Raw genomic sequence first — 17434 nt, 5'->3', positions numbered from 1 at the left:
TTTAGTTTAAAATAAAAATGCAGAAACATCAGTCCTGTAGAGAGAATGAATTTGCCTCGGTTGGATACAAACACACACACACACACAAAGATTTATCATAAGAAGTGGGCATGAGACCCTTGGCCTGCAGTAGTCTCTTTGGGGTGGTGTTTTTCGGTGGTGTTCACGGACACTCACCTCGCCTTCATGCTGGCACCCAACTGTGTTTTTCTAACCTTTGGTGTGTTTATGACTCAGATGTGTGTGGTTCATTTGTTTCACTCCCCTTGTTTTCACTGGCCTCCAGCCCTGCTGTTATTCATAGGCATCCTAATCACCAGCGGGGAATATGCTTTATAATCATAGACCACATGTTCTCAGAGGCTGGGGAAAGGAGGGTCTCTTGGGCAGAATTAAATAAATAAATATATAAATAACTTAAAAAAAAAAAAAAAGTCTCCGTATTTGGTATCCACACATCTGCTTTCATTGAATGTTATGGAACAATTTTCAATGATCAAATCAATTACATACATTCTTACATATGCCAAGATATTTTCGGCTGTAGTGGAGTTAATGCACATCAAACATCAGTTCTGCTCAGATTCTGATGAACACACGATACATCAGCTGCAGCCTGCACCTGAATCCATTCCTCTACGCCTGCAGTGTTTGTAATTAGTTAAAGCTGTGTAACGCACAGCCAGAGGAAAAGTCTGATTCTTTGACTCTTAGGGGAATGATACAGCTTTTTAAAGGCACTAATCATATTGTGGCAGAACATCTACTAATGTAACAGTGAAAAAAATCTCAAAATGAGGTGAAATAAACCAATGGCATGATTCTTTTGCTTTGACAGCTGCTTAAACATCGTCAAATCAGACCCATTGAGTGCTTCTCCAAATTCCTGTGTTCAATAATCTGATCTGTGTTTGTGGAAGCAGTTATGCTTTAGAAATGACAAAACCTATTATTAAAATGAAATCTGAAATCTGTGGCCCCTTTTTTGTTGTTGTTGCGCTACTACCATTATTCCAAGTCGACAGGTGGCGCTAGAGCGTGACGGCATTCTTACTGTCCATGAAGCGAAGAAAACACATAACGCGAGTTACACACGTGTAGAACAGAAATATGGGCAAAAGAAGGCGAGGAAATCAAGAGATTACCAATTTAACTAAGAAACAGAAGAAACATCTAAAAGAATTTGGAGAGCAGCACCCTTTTCACGATAAGTAAGTATAGCGATGTGTTTGTAGACCTTATACACAGACAGTATAAGTTACATTGGGAGCTTCAAGTAGCAAGTACTAACACTTTTAATGGTTTCGTTTTTTAGTGTTGTTGATAGACCGGAGAAGACTCAGATTTTGCGCTTGGTAAGTAATTATAGACTAATATTCTTTCTTTAGCCATGACTTAGTCTTAGAAGGATTGATCCTACAGGTCCAACAACGTCCTTCTAAACCCAGTCAATAAACAAGGAGAATGAGAAGCATTTGGCAGCTGAATGCATGTACACTACGATTCATATTAGGACAAGCAGTGTGGAAAAATGTGTTTGGGTAGATCTGATCAGAGAAGCTGCCCCTGATTTAATCTTAATAGTTTGCTACTTAGGTAGAAGATGTATTGTTCATGTTTTGTTTCAAACCATCACATTAAAAGTGTTTCTGCACCTGAACAGCCTGGCAGTCCACAGCACCCTGTACCTGACAGTGAGGAAGACAGTGATGAAGAGCAGCAGTCTGCTTATCAGAAACTGCTGACCACCATGATCCAAGGTGCTGATGACAACAGTGAAGATGAAGAAAGTGACAATGAGGATGACGAAGAGGAAGTTGAAGGTAAGATCTTTTACAGTCTCATACTTTATACTTTTAGATATCAGTTGCGGTGCTTTATCTGAAAAGGTCTAATGGCCTCTAATTAACTTTTTTTTTTCAATTAGGAGAAAGTGAAGAAGAAGAGGAGGAGGAGGAGGAAGGTAGTGATGCTGAGGAGGATTTAGAAGACGAAGAGGAGGGTGAAACACCTGATAATTCACAAAATAAAGAACACCCTGAAAAGACAAATGGAGGTATAGAAGAGACTGAAGAGGCTGAGACGGAGGGAGAGTTTACAGATAAGAAGAATGAAGCGGCATTCTGTCTGGAGACCAACTTGCCTGCGAAAGGAGAGGAAAACATGGGAGAGCAGGAGGAGGAAGGCAAGAGTTTCCCATGATTCATCAGTCCGACTCTTTGAATTCTGACCTGAAATGATTTATACATGCTTGCAATTTATTGTTTTGCAAACTCTTAAGTGTGTTATTCAAGCCTGACAAGATTGATTTTCTTAAGAAGCAAATCCAAAGCGAAAGCCTAAGCCTAACTAGAGTGTAAAAATACTGCTCTGATTCTTTGGTTATTGTAGACATATTTGTGAAGCACCAGGAGACAGAACTGAGTGAAGAGGAAGTGGGACGAATCTTGCAAGGATCAAAGATCAAGACTCAGGTTAAGGTATGTAAGTTGTAAGATTTTTTTTTTTTTTTTTTCGTAAGAAGTAAAAACAGTAATATTGTGAAATATGAATACGATTTAAAAGAACAGTTTAATGACCTTAAAATAGCTGTAGTTTAACTTATTAAATAACTAAATGTTATTATTAGTGTGGTAACATGTTGATTTGGTGCTCAAAAAAACATTTTTTTATTATTAACAATGCTGAAAAAAATTTGTAGTGTTAATATTTTTTATGGAAACCGTGAAACGTTCTTTTTCAGGAGTATTTTATTAATAGAAAGTTCAGAAGAACAGCATTTATTTGAAAGAAATCTTTTGTAACATTATTAATGTCTAACTGTCAGTTTTGATAAATATAATGCATCCTTTTCTGACAAAAAAAAAAAATCTTACTGACCACAAAAAGGTGTGAAATTTGACATTTCTTCCTCACCCGTCAGTGGCCAAAGCTTGGCACTCTGCAGTGTATGTGTCCACTGGAACGTTTCCCAGCCATGGGGCAGCCCTCTTCTGCCCCTCTTCCATCCATCCACAAAACCCTGGAGGCAAATTGGGGCTTGTTAAACCAGTCCTTTGCACCTGAAGGAGGCACTATGACCGATGTTACAGAGCTGCAGAAGGAATTGCTTGGGCTCATGGGTATGTCAACAAAATTTAAATAATTTTTTTGCTATGACTTTTTTCATTATCCTCAGCTCCCATATTTTGTTTTTGCAGGTGCTTACAGGGATGTGCATTTTACAAACAGCTCCCCTTTGAGGGAGGCCAAGGAAGTGCGGAGTGCGTACTGTCTTCATGTGCTAAACCATGTGTTAAGGTCAAACACTCGTGTGCTTAGAAATAATGCCAAGTTGAAGGAAACTAAAGATGTGAATAAGGAGTTTCGGGACCAGGGCATTACTAGACCAAAGGTACCACTGTCTTCATACGAGTAAAGTATTTGTTTATTTTTAATTCTGCATTGGTTAGTTTTTAATCAGTTTATCCTGTACTTGATGTTAAACATAAATATGTTATAAAATCATTTTAAATGTAGTTCATTGACCTGTTTTCTGTTGATTACAGCAAGAATAAAAGTGCTTTAAATTAGCCAACCACATTCTCATAATTAATTCTCCCTCCTTTAGGTTTTGATTCTGGTGCCATTCAGAGATGGAGTGCTGCGAGTGGTCCAGACCTTCATAACGCTTTTAGAGCCTAAAGGCAAGAAGATGGATGTCAGTAACAAGAAGAGGTTTAAGGAAGAGTATGGAGAGGAGCCAGGTGAAAGTCCGCCAAAACTGCACAGACCTGATGACTACCATGCTATCTTTTCTGGAAATACAGATGACCATTTTAGGATAGGTACAGTAAAGTTTTTCCCCTTAACTGAAAACCTTAAACTATAATATGTGATACAAGTTAATGTTTGAATGCTTAAATGCTTAAAGCTGTGTCTACATATTGGGTTAGGGTTAAGCAAAACAATGATAATGAATTGTTTAAACCCCTTTGGTTCTCCTAGTGTCAGAGAAATTACACAATTCACCTGATACCTTAGTTTCAGCTGTTTCATTTTACACCTTTGAATTTTTTTTATTTTTATTTTTTTTTGTGCCTCATTTCTATTTTTCTCTCTCTGTGGGCAGGTGTGTCTATCATGAAACGCAGTATGCGTCTCTATTCTCCCTTCTACTCTTCTGACATCATCATTGCATCTCCACTGGGTCTGCGCACAGTTCTGGGAGCCGACGGTGAGAAAAAGAGAGACTTTGACTTCCTGTCCTCCATCGAACTTCTGATTGTGGACCAGGCAGATGTGTTCCTCATGCAGAACTGGGAACACTTGCTGGTGGGTTTCAGTTGTCCAAAGGTTCTCTTAGAACAATTTAGTTTCAATTCAAATTTTATGTTTTAAATTTAATAGCACAGTGATTTGATCATTGTGTGTATAAATATGCATAAATGGCCATTTTCCTTTGTTTGTGTTGCAGCATGTGTTGAAGTATTTGAATCTGCAGCCACTGGACTCTCATGGTGTTGATTTCTCTCGTGTGCGCATGTGGAACCTGAACAACTGGGCAGCGCATTATAGACAGACGCTGGTGTTCAGTGCCATACAAGAGCCTCAGATCACCAACATCCTTACCAAACACTGCCACAACTACAGGGGCCAGGTACACAACCAAACACCCTGAGAGCTGTTCAAATTGTAAAGTATTTGTATTTTGGGGGGGGTAATCTAAAGTGACCGCAAAGACCGTTATAATGTTTCCAAAGATTTTTATTGTAAATAAATGCTGTTCTTTTTCTATTAATCAATAAAAAAAAGAAAAAGTGTATCACATTTTCCACAAGAATACAAATTGTTTTATTTTTTTTTTAAACAAAATTAATTACACCGACAATAAACCTTTGAAGGTATTATACTATTGTCCATCTTTCCCCAGGTATGCAGTAAAACTATTCCAAAGGTGGGCTCAATCTGTCAGGTATTGGTGCAGTTGCCACATGTATTCCAGATGTTTCACTCTGACAGCTTCATGGACCAGGATGCCAGGTAACAGATGCTTGCTGTTTTTCATTCTGAACACTAGAGAGCAGCAGCGTTCAGTCTGTGCAGAGGAACCTCTGAGAGAAAATAGTTATGACTATGAAATAATTTAAGTAACTGATTTCAGACCGTTATTTTACTGAAACTCATATTGGAAAGTAAGTAAGATGCTACCATTATTTGTGGGCTGAAAGCAATGAATATCATTCATACTGAATTTCCATGACTACTGCATTTACAAAATGTTATATTTTGAAAGAATTGTATTCAGATGACAGCATATGGTCAAACTATAATGTTTATTAATTCTTTAGGTTCCAGTTCTTTGTGGATAAGATCCTGCCCCAGTACAGAGACTCTGTCATGTCCCACACTTTCATCTATGTCCCATCGTATTTTGATTTTGTTCGTCTGCGGAACTACCTGAAGAAGGAAGACATCAGTTTCGCTAGTGTCAGCGAGTACTCGCAGAGATCAGAGGTGTCTCGAGCACGACATTACTTCCAGAAAGGAGAAAAACAGTTTATGCTCTTCTCTGAGAGATTCCACTTCTACAAGAGGTGTGTGTTTTGTAAACATATTATTATCATTTGCATACTTAATATACACTACTGTTCAAAAGTTTGTGTTAAGGAATTAATGCTTTTGTTCAGCAAGGATGCATTAAAACGATCAGAAGTAACAGAAAAGACATTTATAATTCTGCAAAAAAAAAGTTTTCAGTTTTTTTTTTTTTTTTTTTTTAAGTTTGAATTTTTTTACATGTTATTAATTCTCTTTTCTCTTAGATACACTATCAAGGGCATCCATAACCTGATCTTCTACGGGTTGCCTACGTACCCTCACTTCTACAGTGAAGTGTGTAATATGCTTCAGGCTGGTGTCAGAGAGGGTGGTGGTTCTGTCAGCTTCACCTGCACAGCCCTGTACTCCCGATATGACATGCATCGTCTGGCTGCTATCACTGGGGTCGACCGCGCCGCTCAGATGCTCCAGTCCAAAAAAACAGTGCACCTTTTCATCACAGGGGAGGAGAAAAACACATAAACGGTTACTGTGAAAAGCACATTTTCAGTCCTCTCAGACAAAGAAAGTAATATGTGTTTGTGATAATGGACACTTTTTCAGATGTACATCTCACACTCACAAGTCGTCTTCAAATAAAATTCAGTCATTTGACTGAATGTAATGATCTTATTGCATGTCTTTTGGTGTTCTTCTTTTAATATAAAGTCTTTTTTTTACTGTAGGCACAACCCATATCTTTGGCTCCAATTTGTTTTTTTCCACAATATCTTTCAAAAGGTAATGGGGCTCAACAATAAGGAAGAGAAGTTCTGACCAGTTGAAATGTCACCTGTCTTGTCAGAAAAGTGTTACAATGTCATTATATCTTACATTGATCATGTACATGTGTTTTATTTTGTAACATCAAAAATATATTAATAATTATATTGTAACATTTAATAGACTTTTTGTTTATTGAATGTTGTTGTAAATTGTGTTGAGCAACTAATGCTGACGTGCTCTTCAAGAGATTTTAGGATTAAATCTCCTTTAAAGTTAATGCTAAATTATGACAAATTTTTAAAATACAGTTAAATACCAAATATCACAAAAAAGACAGTGTTGACGGATATGTTGCCAACAAATTAAGCTGTAATATTACATTATAAAGTATTTCATAAGGTTTCAAACTGTATGCAATGCCGTTTTTATTAATTTATAGCTGTTGTGGAGTAACATTAAAACTTTAAAGAAAGGTTTGATGAAAAAAATCTGAACAAAGGTTTGGGGTCCGTAATTGCTACTACGAGCTACTATAGAGCTACGAGTTATTACAAATTGTAGTAATATTTCACATTATTGCTGTATTTTTGATCAAATCCTTTATTTGACCTCATATTTTTGAACACTAGTGTACTTTTTTTATTGTTAATTATGAAAACAAATATTTATTGTAGTTGTGGGGCCACTAAATTAAAAATTTGAACTACTGGTCAGCAGAAAAAAAAAGCTTAGACAGTTGAGCTGCCTTTACTGTTCAGTGTAGTAAACACACACAAGCTTTTAACAGTGTAGTAACAGAGGTGCAGTTAAGCTCATTTTGAAAGTGTTGTGCAAATTAGATGAATTTGATTTAGAAATTTCGTAATCACTGCTTTTTATTGTGGCTTGTTAAATGACATGAGCAAGAGTTCACCTCTAATGAATATGCTGGAAACGACTGATTCATCTAATTACCTCCCAATGTGACAGTTCTGTATGAAGTGGAACGTTTGACAATTTGGTTTTAAAGTCACATTGTCTCTCAAACTCCCTGGTGATCAGATGCAGTCTTGTTTTTTGCTTTATTTTTTCTTTGCTCGGTTTCTCTGTCAGTTTGAAAATGGAGCAGCTGTTTCACACACACACACATACTCTCTCTCTCTCTCTCTCTCTCTTTCATAGATGTGCACTCTGTCTCTCTGTAGCTGGCACACGTATACACTCACATGTCATAAATAATGAAAGAAATGAGTGTGTGAGTTGTTTGGTTAAGGCGAGCATCTAACTGTATCAAACAAAATCATTGATCCATCCAACAAATCTCCTTCCAATTTTTTTTTTTTTTCTTTTCCATGAACACACAATCCTGCTGTGCTGCCTTTTGAATCTTCTCTAAAACCCCACTGGGATTCATCTACTGACCTCTGAACGCTCATACAGTGATGCCACATAACATTATTTCTGCTGAGCTTGCATATTAGTATCATCTGTATCATTTTAGAGCTACAAAAACTGAGAAACTGTATCCAAATAAACTCATATGCATTGTTGGATGGATGTGAGGAAGTGCTCTGTGCAGCTGTTTCATTGAGCGGTGTGTTATGAAATATTAATCAGTAGAGCTGGTGTTTTGCTGGCAGTGTATTGCTGCAAACGTGCAAGTGAAAATAATGTTTGTAAGTTTGACGTGTATATGCCTACCTCTACATCTGAGCCCCATTTTCTGTATTACAGAGTTGTTGGGCTTGTTCACAGATGTTTGAGCTTTTAAAATATAAAAATATGATATAAAAAAAAAAAAATCTAAAATATTTTTTGCACAAGATCTTCACATCAGTAAAGCTTCATTTTATTCCTCTGTTCATGGTGCAGCGACAGTAGCATTTTTAATCTTAATGATAACTAAAAAACTGAGAACAGACAGACCTGACCAGCGAAGGTGACCTTTTTTCTCAATTACGCACCCGTTTGTTTTCCATTTGTTTGAAACACCCCATTGCTCTCTTTCTCCTGTGTGTCCAGCCTCTTGTGTTTATTGGAGTGTGGGTAGTATGTTGCCTTGGAAACCCTCTGTGCTCCCAACACAAATCTAGTGTGTGTGTGTTTTGGGAGAGAGTGAGAGCTCTGAACTGTGTTTGGAGATCTGCCCATCAGGTAGTATCAGGAGCACCTTTTCTTACTTGGAATGGGACTTTTAATCACGTTGCATTCTGCATTATACAACAGTTCTCACTGGCCAAACACCATTTGAAGAACAATGATGTAACAATGCAACATCATCATATCCCCCCCCCCCCCCAATAATAATGTTGTTATTAACTAGAACTATTAAAATATTTTTGTTAATTGAAATAAATAGAACTGAAATTTATATAATAGAGGAAAAAACCTTAATAAATAATAAATAAAAAACTAAATTAAAGCTAAATAGAAATACATTTAAAAAATAATAATTAAAGTGACAGAAGCATATTACTAAAACTAAAATTAAAATGGGTAAAAAACACATTCTTTCAGGAACACTGCTACTGTGTTTTTCTAGGAAATGTGTGTCACTGGTGAAGCAAAAATACACAAAGTAACTGGCAGTGTCTAAAATACAAGTTGCTCAATATTAACTTCTTGTCAATTGAACTATTGCATAAAATATAATTTTGGGTTGAATATATGATACTCGTGGTTTGCTGGTTCTGTCTTTTAATAGGTTATTGTTTTCCCAGAAGAACTCGAGCAGCTTATTTCACAGACAGAAACAGACACGATTAGGAGCTTTATTAGCCGGTTTATAAGCTTTTCTGTGCCCCAAAAATAGCAAAGATCAGGTTTTTATTTCAGTCAAAACATACACAGCAGGTTGTGAACATACATGCAAGTTTATTTTAAGACAATATGCTTAGCTGTTCAGCTCATCTCTCTCAAAGAGAAGACCAAAGAGTTGTATTGATTTGTCGGAGGTCAGATCAATCTTCCTTTTCATCTCTTCCTGAAACTGAAAGGGTTAATAGATCTCTGAGTGTTTCTATGACAACACAGATGAGACTGATGAGCACAATCATTTGGAAGACGCTCTCAAATCACAATCCAAAAATAAACACACACAAAACAAACCTAAAGAGATGGCAAGGGAGGAAGAGGAGGTCAGTTATCGATAGAGAAAATTCTGCCCAGTCAGATAACCTCTCACACAGACTGCAACTCAAATGCTAGTTTCATACTAAAATAGACTATAGTTATCTGCATACAGCTTGGCATTTCCTTAATGCACAAAGAAGGTTGTCTCAAAATCCGAAAAAATAACCAGCCTTAGACAGATACTGCGGGTTTCATTGAATTTAATGTGTTGGGATCATTGTCCGTTTTCGCAGTTGGCTGGTGGAGGGGTGTGTGCGTGTCCTCACATTTGCTCTGCCAATTATTAACAATCAAATAGAGAATAAATAGAGAGAGATGTGAGCAGTCAAAACCCATTATTTCAATATACACCCAGAAAGAAAGAGGGATGAGAAATATTTAGTCATTCTTAATTTTCAGTGACATTTCTGTGATGTTATGGCTTTGGGAATTGGAATAGATGACCTCATACATGTCATTAAACCTCAGTCCCCAGCGCCAGTTAACACTGAAAATGTTTTTGTTATTGAATGTGAAATGAAAAGAAAAGATTGATGGAGTCCATTGAGCAGATACAAAAGAGGATGGGAAATGATAGAGTAGATGGAGAGAGAGACTGATGAGAGACTGTTATTTCTAGCATGATGGCACGTGCTTGTGTTTTTAACCAGAACAATGGGCGCATGGCAACAGCGGGTAACCATGGTGACTTTTAAGGTAGCCGGATGGGATTATGATAACGTTGCCAATACTGTCAGATTTACATCTGATGAAGTCCTTGTTGGTATTTCAGACACACTATGTTTTTCTTTTGACACTCTGAAAACACAAAGCTGATTTCCCAAATGTGTTTCTCTCACTCTCCCTTTCATCGTTTCTCCTGTAAGTTCTCTGAATGGCTTCCGGTACTTACAGAAATCTAATGACATCCCAGTTGACAGGAAATGCACAAGCACTTCTCTCAGAACAGAGTAAAAAGTGAAGACATAGAGATCCCAGTATGCAACAAATAAAGCAATTGTCATTGTAGAACACTGTCTCACAAATTGGACACGGTTATAATCATATAATCATATTAAAAAGAAAAATATGAATTTAGTGCAGTAATATCTCTTAATAACTTACATGGACATACAGAGCCTTTTTTGAGGGTATGAGTAGCTGTGCATTTAATTACTTTTGAATGCAAATGCTTTCTAAATGTCACTGGATATTAATTTTGTAAAAGCCCAGGAGAGCTGGTAGTAATGTAGGATATAAATGATCATTGCTAATATTTTTCGCAATTCATATTTGATCTTTGCTTAAAGCAGAATGAGTTTCAGTCCTAAAATCACAATATTTCCTGTCCAAACAAAACAGGTAATTAAAAATGTTAGAAAATATGGAACAACACATTATTCCTCTCATTCCATGGCTACTTATCAAATAAAATAACAAAAGTATATGTAAAATTAACTTTTAAATCAGAATCAAGTATTCCAGAGAGTCAGTGTGATGTTTCTGATATTTACTGTACATTTTAGTTAAACAAGGAACCACCAAAATGTCAATATAGCTATAACTTGTCTGTAAAACATGTTTTGGGTCTGTCCAGTTTTTAATGTCATGAGGACCCAGAAATACCTAATTCATTTATTGTATTGTAATAGCCTGTGAAGATGATATGGCAATAAATTTAAAACAATAGTTTACCCAAAAATGAACTGGAGGAGGAAGTGTTAAGAGTATGAATTCTTATTTAAACTGAAGCAATTATAATGTCTTGATGGATTTCATAATGATGGATATTACATTCAGCTTTTCGCTTTGCGAGACATTAACTGATGGTCGGGTGAATTATTTGTGGATTTTTGTGTTTTTATCAGCTGTTTGGACTCTCATTCTGATGGCACCCATTCACAACAGAGGATGCACTGGTGAGCAAGTAAGATATTGCTAAATTTCTCCATATCTGTTCCAATGGAGAAAAATAAATAAATAAACTCATCTACATCTTGGATAGCCTGAGGGTGAGTAAATTTTCAGCAAATTTTCATTTTTATTTTTATTTATGGGGGGGGGGGGCTATTTCTTTAAATTCAACCAATCAAATAACCTCTAATTAACCAGCAGAATTGTAAAGAATTGTTGTAAACTCAGCTGTATCAAACTGAGCTTCAAATTAGGGCTGCAACTAACGATTATTTTGATAATCGATTAATCGGTCGATTATTTTTACGATTAATCGATGAATCAGTTTATGTACTTATATTTTAGTTTTGCCCATTTTTTATTCCCCAAGTAAATTATTAACAAAGGGTCTTTATCATTCAACATAGACTTTTTAGAGATTTTAACCATTTTGCATTGTCATATCCTCATCAAAAACATACCTGGAGTTGTGTTTTATTATGTGTTAGTTATACTTTGTCGAACTCTTCTGCAATCAAAACACTGACCCATACATACTCTAGCAAATTTCACAAGGAGATTTCAAATAATGTTTTCACCATGGCAGTCCTTAGGGGTCCTAAAGTAGTTTAACATCCCGAACAAAGCTTATTAAGGAATCTTTCAGAACATATTTTTCACGAAGAATAAGAATAAAACAATAAAATTGCAGTAAATTGCATTTTATTATTTTTTCCTGTAAACACACAGCTTATACCTGGGAAACAGCTTTATAGCTTATGCTGTGAAACTGTAAACAATCCTTCGAATAAAGTGCCAATGGCATGAAACCTGAATGGAACTCACATTTTAAAATAAAATTTAAAGTAAAATCCATCAGAAGGTTGTCCAGAAAAAAAATTGGACACACACAAAAAACCTGCTGTGTGAAAAAGGGCAGTGAATACTTAGAAAAAAAGTGCATTTCAAATACATTTAAAGATTAACCTCTCTCATTGAGTCATAATTAGGCTGCAAGACTGAATTATGAACTGGTAAACGACAAAGCTTTAAATGTTAATTTGTTAAAAAGCAATGTTATCAGCTTTTACGACTAAACATTTGCAAACAACATTGTACTGCAGAATCTGCACAAATAAAAGTCTGCACACTGTGATTTTCATCGGATTTAAATATGTAGTGGTCCTTATAACAGTGCAAAATTCAAAAATATAATAAAGCGATAAAATGTTAACAAAACCGCTTATGCCTGAACTGACAGGAATTCGACTACCTGTGGGAAATGAGGCAGAACACTATTCACTCATTATTTGAGAAAAACTTTGCATTGCAGTGCAAAAAGGTCAACATGTCCAAATGTTCAGGGCTTAGGTTTGCTCTCTTTTTAGAGGATATGTTTCCTGCCGCAGAAAACAGCCGCAGTTTACAGGTTACTCTTCTTTTTTGAAGGCTCAAAGTAAAGTGCTCCCACATTTAGGATGACTTCGTCCGATTAGTTTTATCTTCCGCTTTTTTCTTTTTCTTTCTCGAGCTTACTCCACTGCCGCCTGCCTCACCCATCACGCTGAATGCTGCAGAGTGCAGAGACGCTGTGCGGGAAGCACGTGACATAAAACGAGGCCAGCTATTGGCTAGTCGCTGCTTCTCCTGCTGTACTGGCTGAGTAAAACCTCCGGTGGCTCATTACTGCCACACTTTGGTCACCGCAGATTTAAAATATGCACGAAATGAGCCGCTTACGGCAAATAAAAATTATTTAGCAACGAATCGATTAATAAATTAGTTGACAACTATTTTAATAATCGATTTTAATCGATTAAATCGATTAGTTGTTTCAGCTCTACTTCAAATGTCTGTTTTTCATTTTGTAAATAAATCTCTAGCTGTTCCTTGTATAATATTCCACCATATAATCGTTTACATACAAATTCGATTGATCGAAATTATTCACTTAGCTAATTGGCTTGTTAATTTGCGGGATAACACGTACGTTTTGGTCTTTTGAGTGCTGTCTTGTGATTCATCCCACCCTTAAGCATTATAATTTAAAATCAGGATCCTGCTAAGAGGCACAGCAGGAACCCAGCGTAGACTTTTCTGTCATCCCAGAATGTACCATCTGATGCGTGTCCCACTCTCCTCCCCATTCGCACTGGAGCAGTCTAGCCCACCCCGTCTTAAACGGGCTCCGTGGTTCAGTCCAGACCAGAACATCATGGCGATAGATGGTAAGTAGGCTAATACCGCTCTCCTCTTCTCTCAAACTCACTTCTCTATCCAAAGCACCTCGCTTAGCTGTACGTGAAGTGGTTAAATGTGACTATTTCCCCACTGGCCGTAGCATAGAGTGTTTTTGTGTCAAAGGGATGTTGATGGTAAAGTTTGTGTGTTGTAGCGTGATCGTGGTGCTGAAAGAACAGCTCCCGCACTGCCGACTCCATCAGTCAACTCGCATCGCCGTTACTTTCTCTGACTTTTTGATGGTTTCTTCCACTATAGTGCGAGAGAACCGGCGCTATCAGCAGGTGCCCGTCGCTACATTGAGGAAATCCGGTGGTTTCACTTCTCCATTTGGGAAGTGTGCCGCCGTCTGTGTTGGACAGTATAGAAATCGAGGCTCTTTTAAAGCCAGTGTTCAATCTTTGTGTATTGTTTTGAGACATTCATACAGGTTGCGCGAAGAGTCGCGCGAGGTCTATTTAACTGAGATTTTCTTGTTTAAGGATTACGGTGCTTTCTAATCTTTGTTCTTAAGCACTTGTGCCCGTTTGCCCGTTAAATGTTTATTGTACATTTCATTGCGTTAACTGTTTGCAGTTTCTGTTTCTGATTTGCCTTCACATCGACTCAAATAGTAGCTATTTGCTGGTTTTTGAATGTATGCTGTTTATATTATATAGGTGGTGTGTATATCAGTTGGCTCAAATTTATCAATGTTATTTTAGTTACCACTATGTGACTGGATTATGATTGTGTATAGGAGGCTTGCTTCTTCTTTTTTTTTTATTGACCATAACTCTAAGTCAGTACCAACACACCCACACACACAGCCTCCACATTGAGAAGAGATTTCCGAATGTGCAGTGTGCATTAGAAATGTGCTGTTTGAGAGAGATTAGTAATATTTTAAAATTATTTTATGATTTTGAACTGCATGCACATTAACTTAGCTGTAAATGTTGGTAGGATTTGGTAGGAATGTAAAAATAAACAATCAAACAAACAATATCTATCTATCTATCTATCTATATATACATCAGGTGAAATGGGACTAATAAGCTTTATGATTGATTACCTAATTATTGTGTTAGTTTTCATAGAATGAAATTGCTCTAAATGTGTTATTTTATTATCTAAATTGCAGCAAACATGTTTGCTATCAATATAAAATTAATTATGTTTGCTATTAATTATAAAACATTTTACTGATGATCAGTCCCACTCAGCCTGGAAAAATTATTATCCCACATATATATATATATATTTCTTTTGTTATTGTACAGCTGAGAGAATACAGCTTTTATCAGTGCTTCTTCGGATTTGCATCGTTCACCCCAAATGAAAACAGTTTTATTTGACAGCAAATTCTGAAATTTGCTAGTGACAGCAACTGAACTATGCTTTTTTCTTCATTATTGTATGATGTTAGATGCATAATGTCATACCTTGACCTTACAGATATTAATGCTTGTAATCAATAATAAATAATCCCCCAAGCTAACTACACTGCAGGATCCAATGTTCCTTTCCTTTTGCCAAGAATCTGTAAGAATCTGAAAGTGAAAAGGGGAAAGACTGTTTTACAAAGGCAATTTGTAGTCTACTCAGATTCTTTGTAAATCTTAATATTTAATAGAAATGCGGATGTGTCATGTAGAGCTCCCAGATAACCTGTAATGCTTACGAGCACTGGTTATTTTACTTTACACTGCAGGTCAGTTAACTGTATTGACACATTGACATCCAAACAGACCAATCTGCCTCAGGACAATCATATACTTTATCTCCTCTCCCCTCTCAGCTGTTGGCACAGTGAGTCCACATCAAATATTTACAGCATTTCACTGCTGTTCTGCACAGAATAAAACCCAAAATAATGTTGGCATAACAAAAGAGCTGCACATCAAGCAGGATGTGGATTGCTGATAGAGAAGAATAGGATGAAAAAAGAGGCTGTTGAGTAGTTGTTTAACTGTTATCACTTCAGTGAAGTGTATTGCCCCTGAAAGAGCTCCTGCTTTTGTTCTTTTCTGTGTGGTTCCATGAACCCCTTGAATGAAAAACTCAACATTTTTTTACTTTTATATGGCACACATCTGGTGTTCAGGTGTGTCTTGTTGTGAGGTATATTTGCTGATTATGTTTAATTGTGAGATGTTTACTTTACATTTGTAGATAAATGCTGGAAGGACAATTTGATGGCCAGCTTGATGGATTTTGAAATCATGTTGCATTAGTTTCACACAGCCTTTTGTTTCACATGAGGGACAAATTTGGAATGATTACGGGGAAGTAATTCAGCCATAGCTAAAAGAAGGCACTCTATCATCAGCACTGACAGGTGAATTTCAAACTCTGATGGATCTCTGTAATGGATGACCTTTAAAGTCCTGAAATTATACTTACATGCATTGCTTCAGGTGCAGTGAGTTGTGTTAAAGTTGATTTTATTTAATGTAGAGGTGGATGAGTCTTACTGTTCACAAGTGAATAGTCTCATCAGTCAGTTGGCTCACCATTAGTATGTTGCTTCCTTTTACCTGTAAATGAGAAAATGAGCTTGTCAAAATCTGACAGAACTGTTTACAAGAGATGTTATTTCAGAGCATCGGAGGCAACATACCCTCAGCTTCATAATCTCCATTGCTAATCACATTAAATAGCTGCCATTTCCTGTTAACACCAGAGTGACTACATCAACACAATTAGTCCTACATATAATTATTAATATGTGTGCATTTTTAGTGTGTCTTTGGTGTCTTTTCTCTGCAGAGGTTTGTGATGGTTCTCTTTCTTCTAAATTGCTATTTTACCTGTTTCTGAATGTTTTGTCAAAATATATATAGAAATGATGCACTGGTTGGTTGAATTCTGGTTTAAGATTAAGAAACTAGTGTAGAATCAGTAAATATGTTCTGTGAAATATTCTGTTTTCCATTTTGTTCCCTTGACATTTTGATAATAACAGCCTTTGTGTTCCACGTTTAAAAATAGTCATAAGAGTTTCGGGTGACATTGAGGTGGATGGATGATGACAATTTCTATTTTAAAGGAAAATGATCTGTGGAAAATGCAAATCGATTGCCTGGATCAAATTTAGACACTTTATTTTTTAAATAATTTACTCTACAATTTGACAGTTTGGTAAATATAGTGTATATTTCCCAATAATAATATATTTTAAAATAATATATTTTAAAATGTCATTTATTCTTGTCATGGCAAAGCTGAATTTTCAGCAGCCATTATTCCACTCTTCATTGTCACATGTACCTTCAGAAATCATTATAATATGCTGATCTGGTGCTCATGAAAAATGTATTATTATAATTATTATTATTAAAGTAGTATTAAAACACTTGTGCTGCCTAATATTTTGTGGAAAACTTGATACATTCTTTTCAGGATTCTTTAATAAATAGAAAGTTCAAAAGAACAGCAATTACAGTGGGTATAAAAAAGAACAACCCCCTTTAAAATAATCACTTTTTGTTACTTTGCAGCCTGAATTGAAGATGGACACAGTTTTTGTTTTATCCAGCTGAATTTAGTCAGCGCAACTTATAACATCCAAGTGAAAGATATAACACCAACATGTCAGAAATGTAAAATAATAATAATAATAATAATAATAATAATAATAAATAAAAAACTGAATCACTGAGTTGGAAAAAAAGGATCACCCCCTCCTAAAATGACTTGTAAACTCAATCAGGTGTGGCTAATCACATTCTCAATGGCACACAAAGCCATTTGACTTTCGACTGTGATCAGCTGTGGTCATTTTTCATTTAATTTATTCAACTGTGGCAAGGCACTGTCAAAAGATCTCTGGGATAAAGTTGTGGGCAGGCAGAAGTCAGGAGATGGATACAAAAATATTCAAACACTTTATCAGTGCCTAGAAGGGAAGTCACAGTGAAGT

General features: G+C 36.3%; 2 protein-coding genes across 4 annotated transcripts in view; both read left to right on the top strand.

Annotated features, from left to right (window-relative positions):
- Window positions 1-1033: 1033 nt before the first annotated feature.
- On the top strand, window positions 1034-6213 carry utp25 (UTP25 small subunit processor component). 2 transcript variants are annotated; one of them, XM_042769169.1, is made up of 13 exons: window positions 1034-1211; window positions 1316-1355; window positions 1664-1823; window positions 1928-1963; window positions 2392-2480; window positions 2924-3122; window positions 3201-3394; window positions 3611-3827; window positions 4112-4314; window positions 4457-4639; window positions 4913-5022; window positions 5331-5576; window positions 5805-6213. In XM_042769169.1, the coding sequence occupies exons 1-13, from the start codon at window positions 1111-1113 to the stop codon at window positions 6061-6063; spliced, it is 2037 nt and encodes a 678-aa protein (XP_042625103.1). In that variant the 5' UTR covers window positions 1034-1110; the 3' UTR covers window positions 6064-6213. The 2 variants fall into 2 exon arrangements, with proteins under 2 accessions (XP_042625103.1, XP_042625102.1); XM_042769168.1 differs by having other exon boundaries at window positions 1035-1211; window positions 1928-2185.
- A 7171-nt stretch (window positions 6214-13384) lies between these two features.
- The window catches only part of LOC109057019 (synaptotagmin-14), a 41787-nt gene continuing 37737 nt past the window's right edge, over window positions 13385-17434 (top strand). For both annotated transcript variants that reach the window (XM_042769167.1, XM_042769166.1), the window contains exon 1: window positions 13385-13517. In XM_042769167.1, the coding sequence (XP_042625101.1) occupies window positions 13400-13517 (118 nt within the window). In that variant the 5' untranslated portion in view covers window positions 13385-13399. The remainder of the gene's footprint in view (window positions 13518-17434) is intronic.

Source organism: Cyprinus carpio, chromosome A13 (assembly GCF_018340385.1).
Source record: "Cyprinus carpio isolate SPL01 chromosome A13, ASM1834038v1, whole genome shotgun sequence".
In the NCBI taxonomy this organism is placed as follows: domain Eukaryota; kingdom Metazoa; phylum Chordata; class Actinopteri; order Cypriniformes; family Cyprinidae; genus Cyprinus; species Cyprinus carpio.
This window is presented reverse-complemented; position numbering and strand designations above follow the sequence as displayed.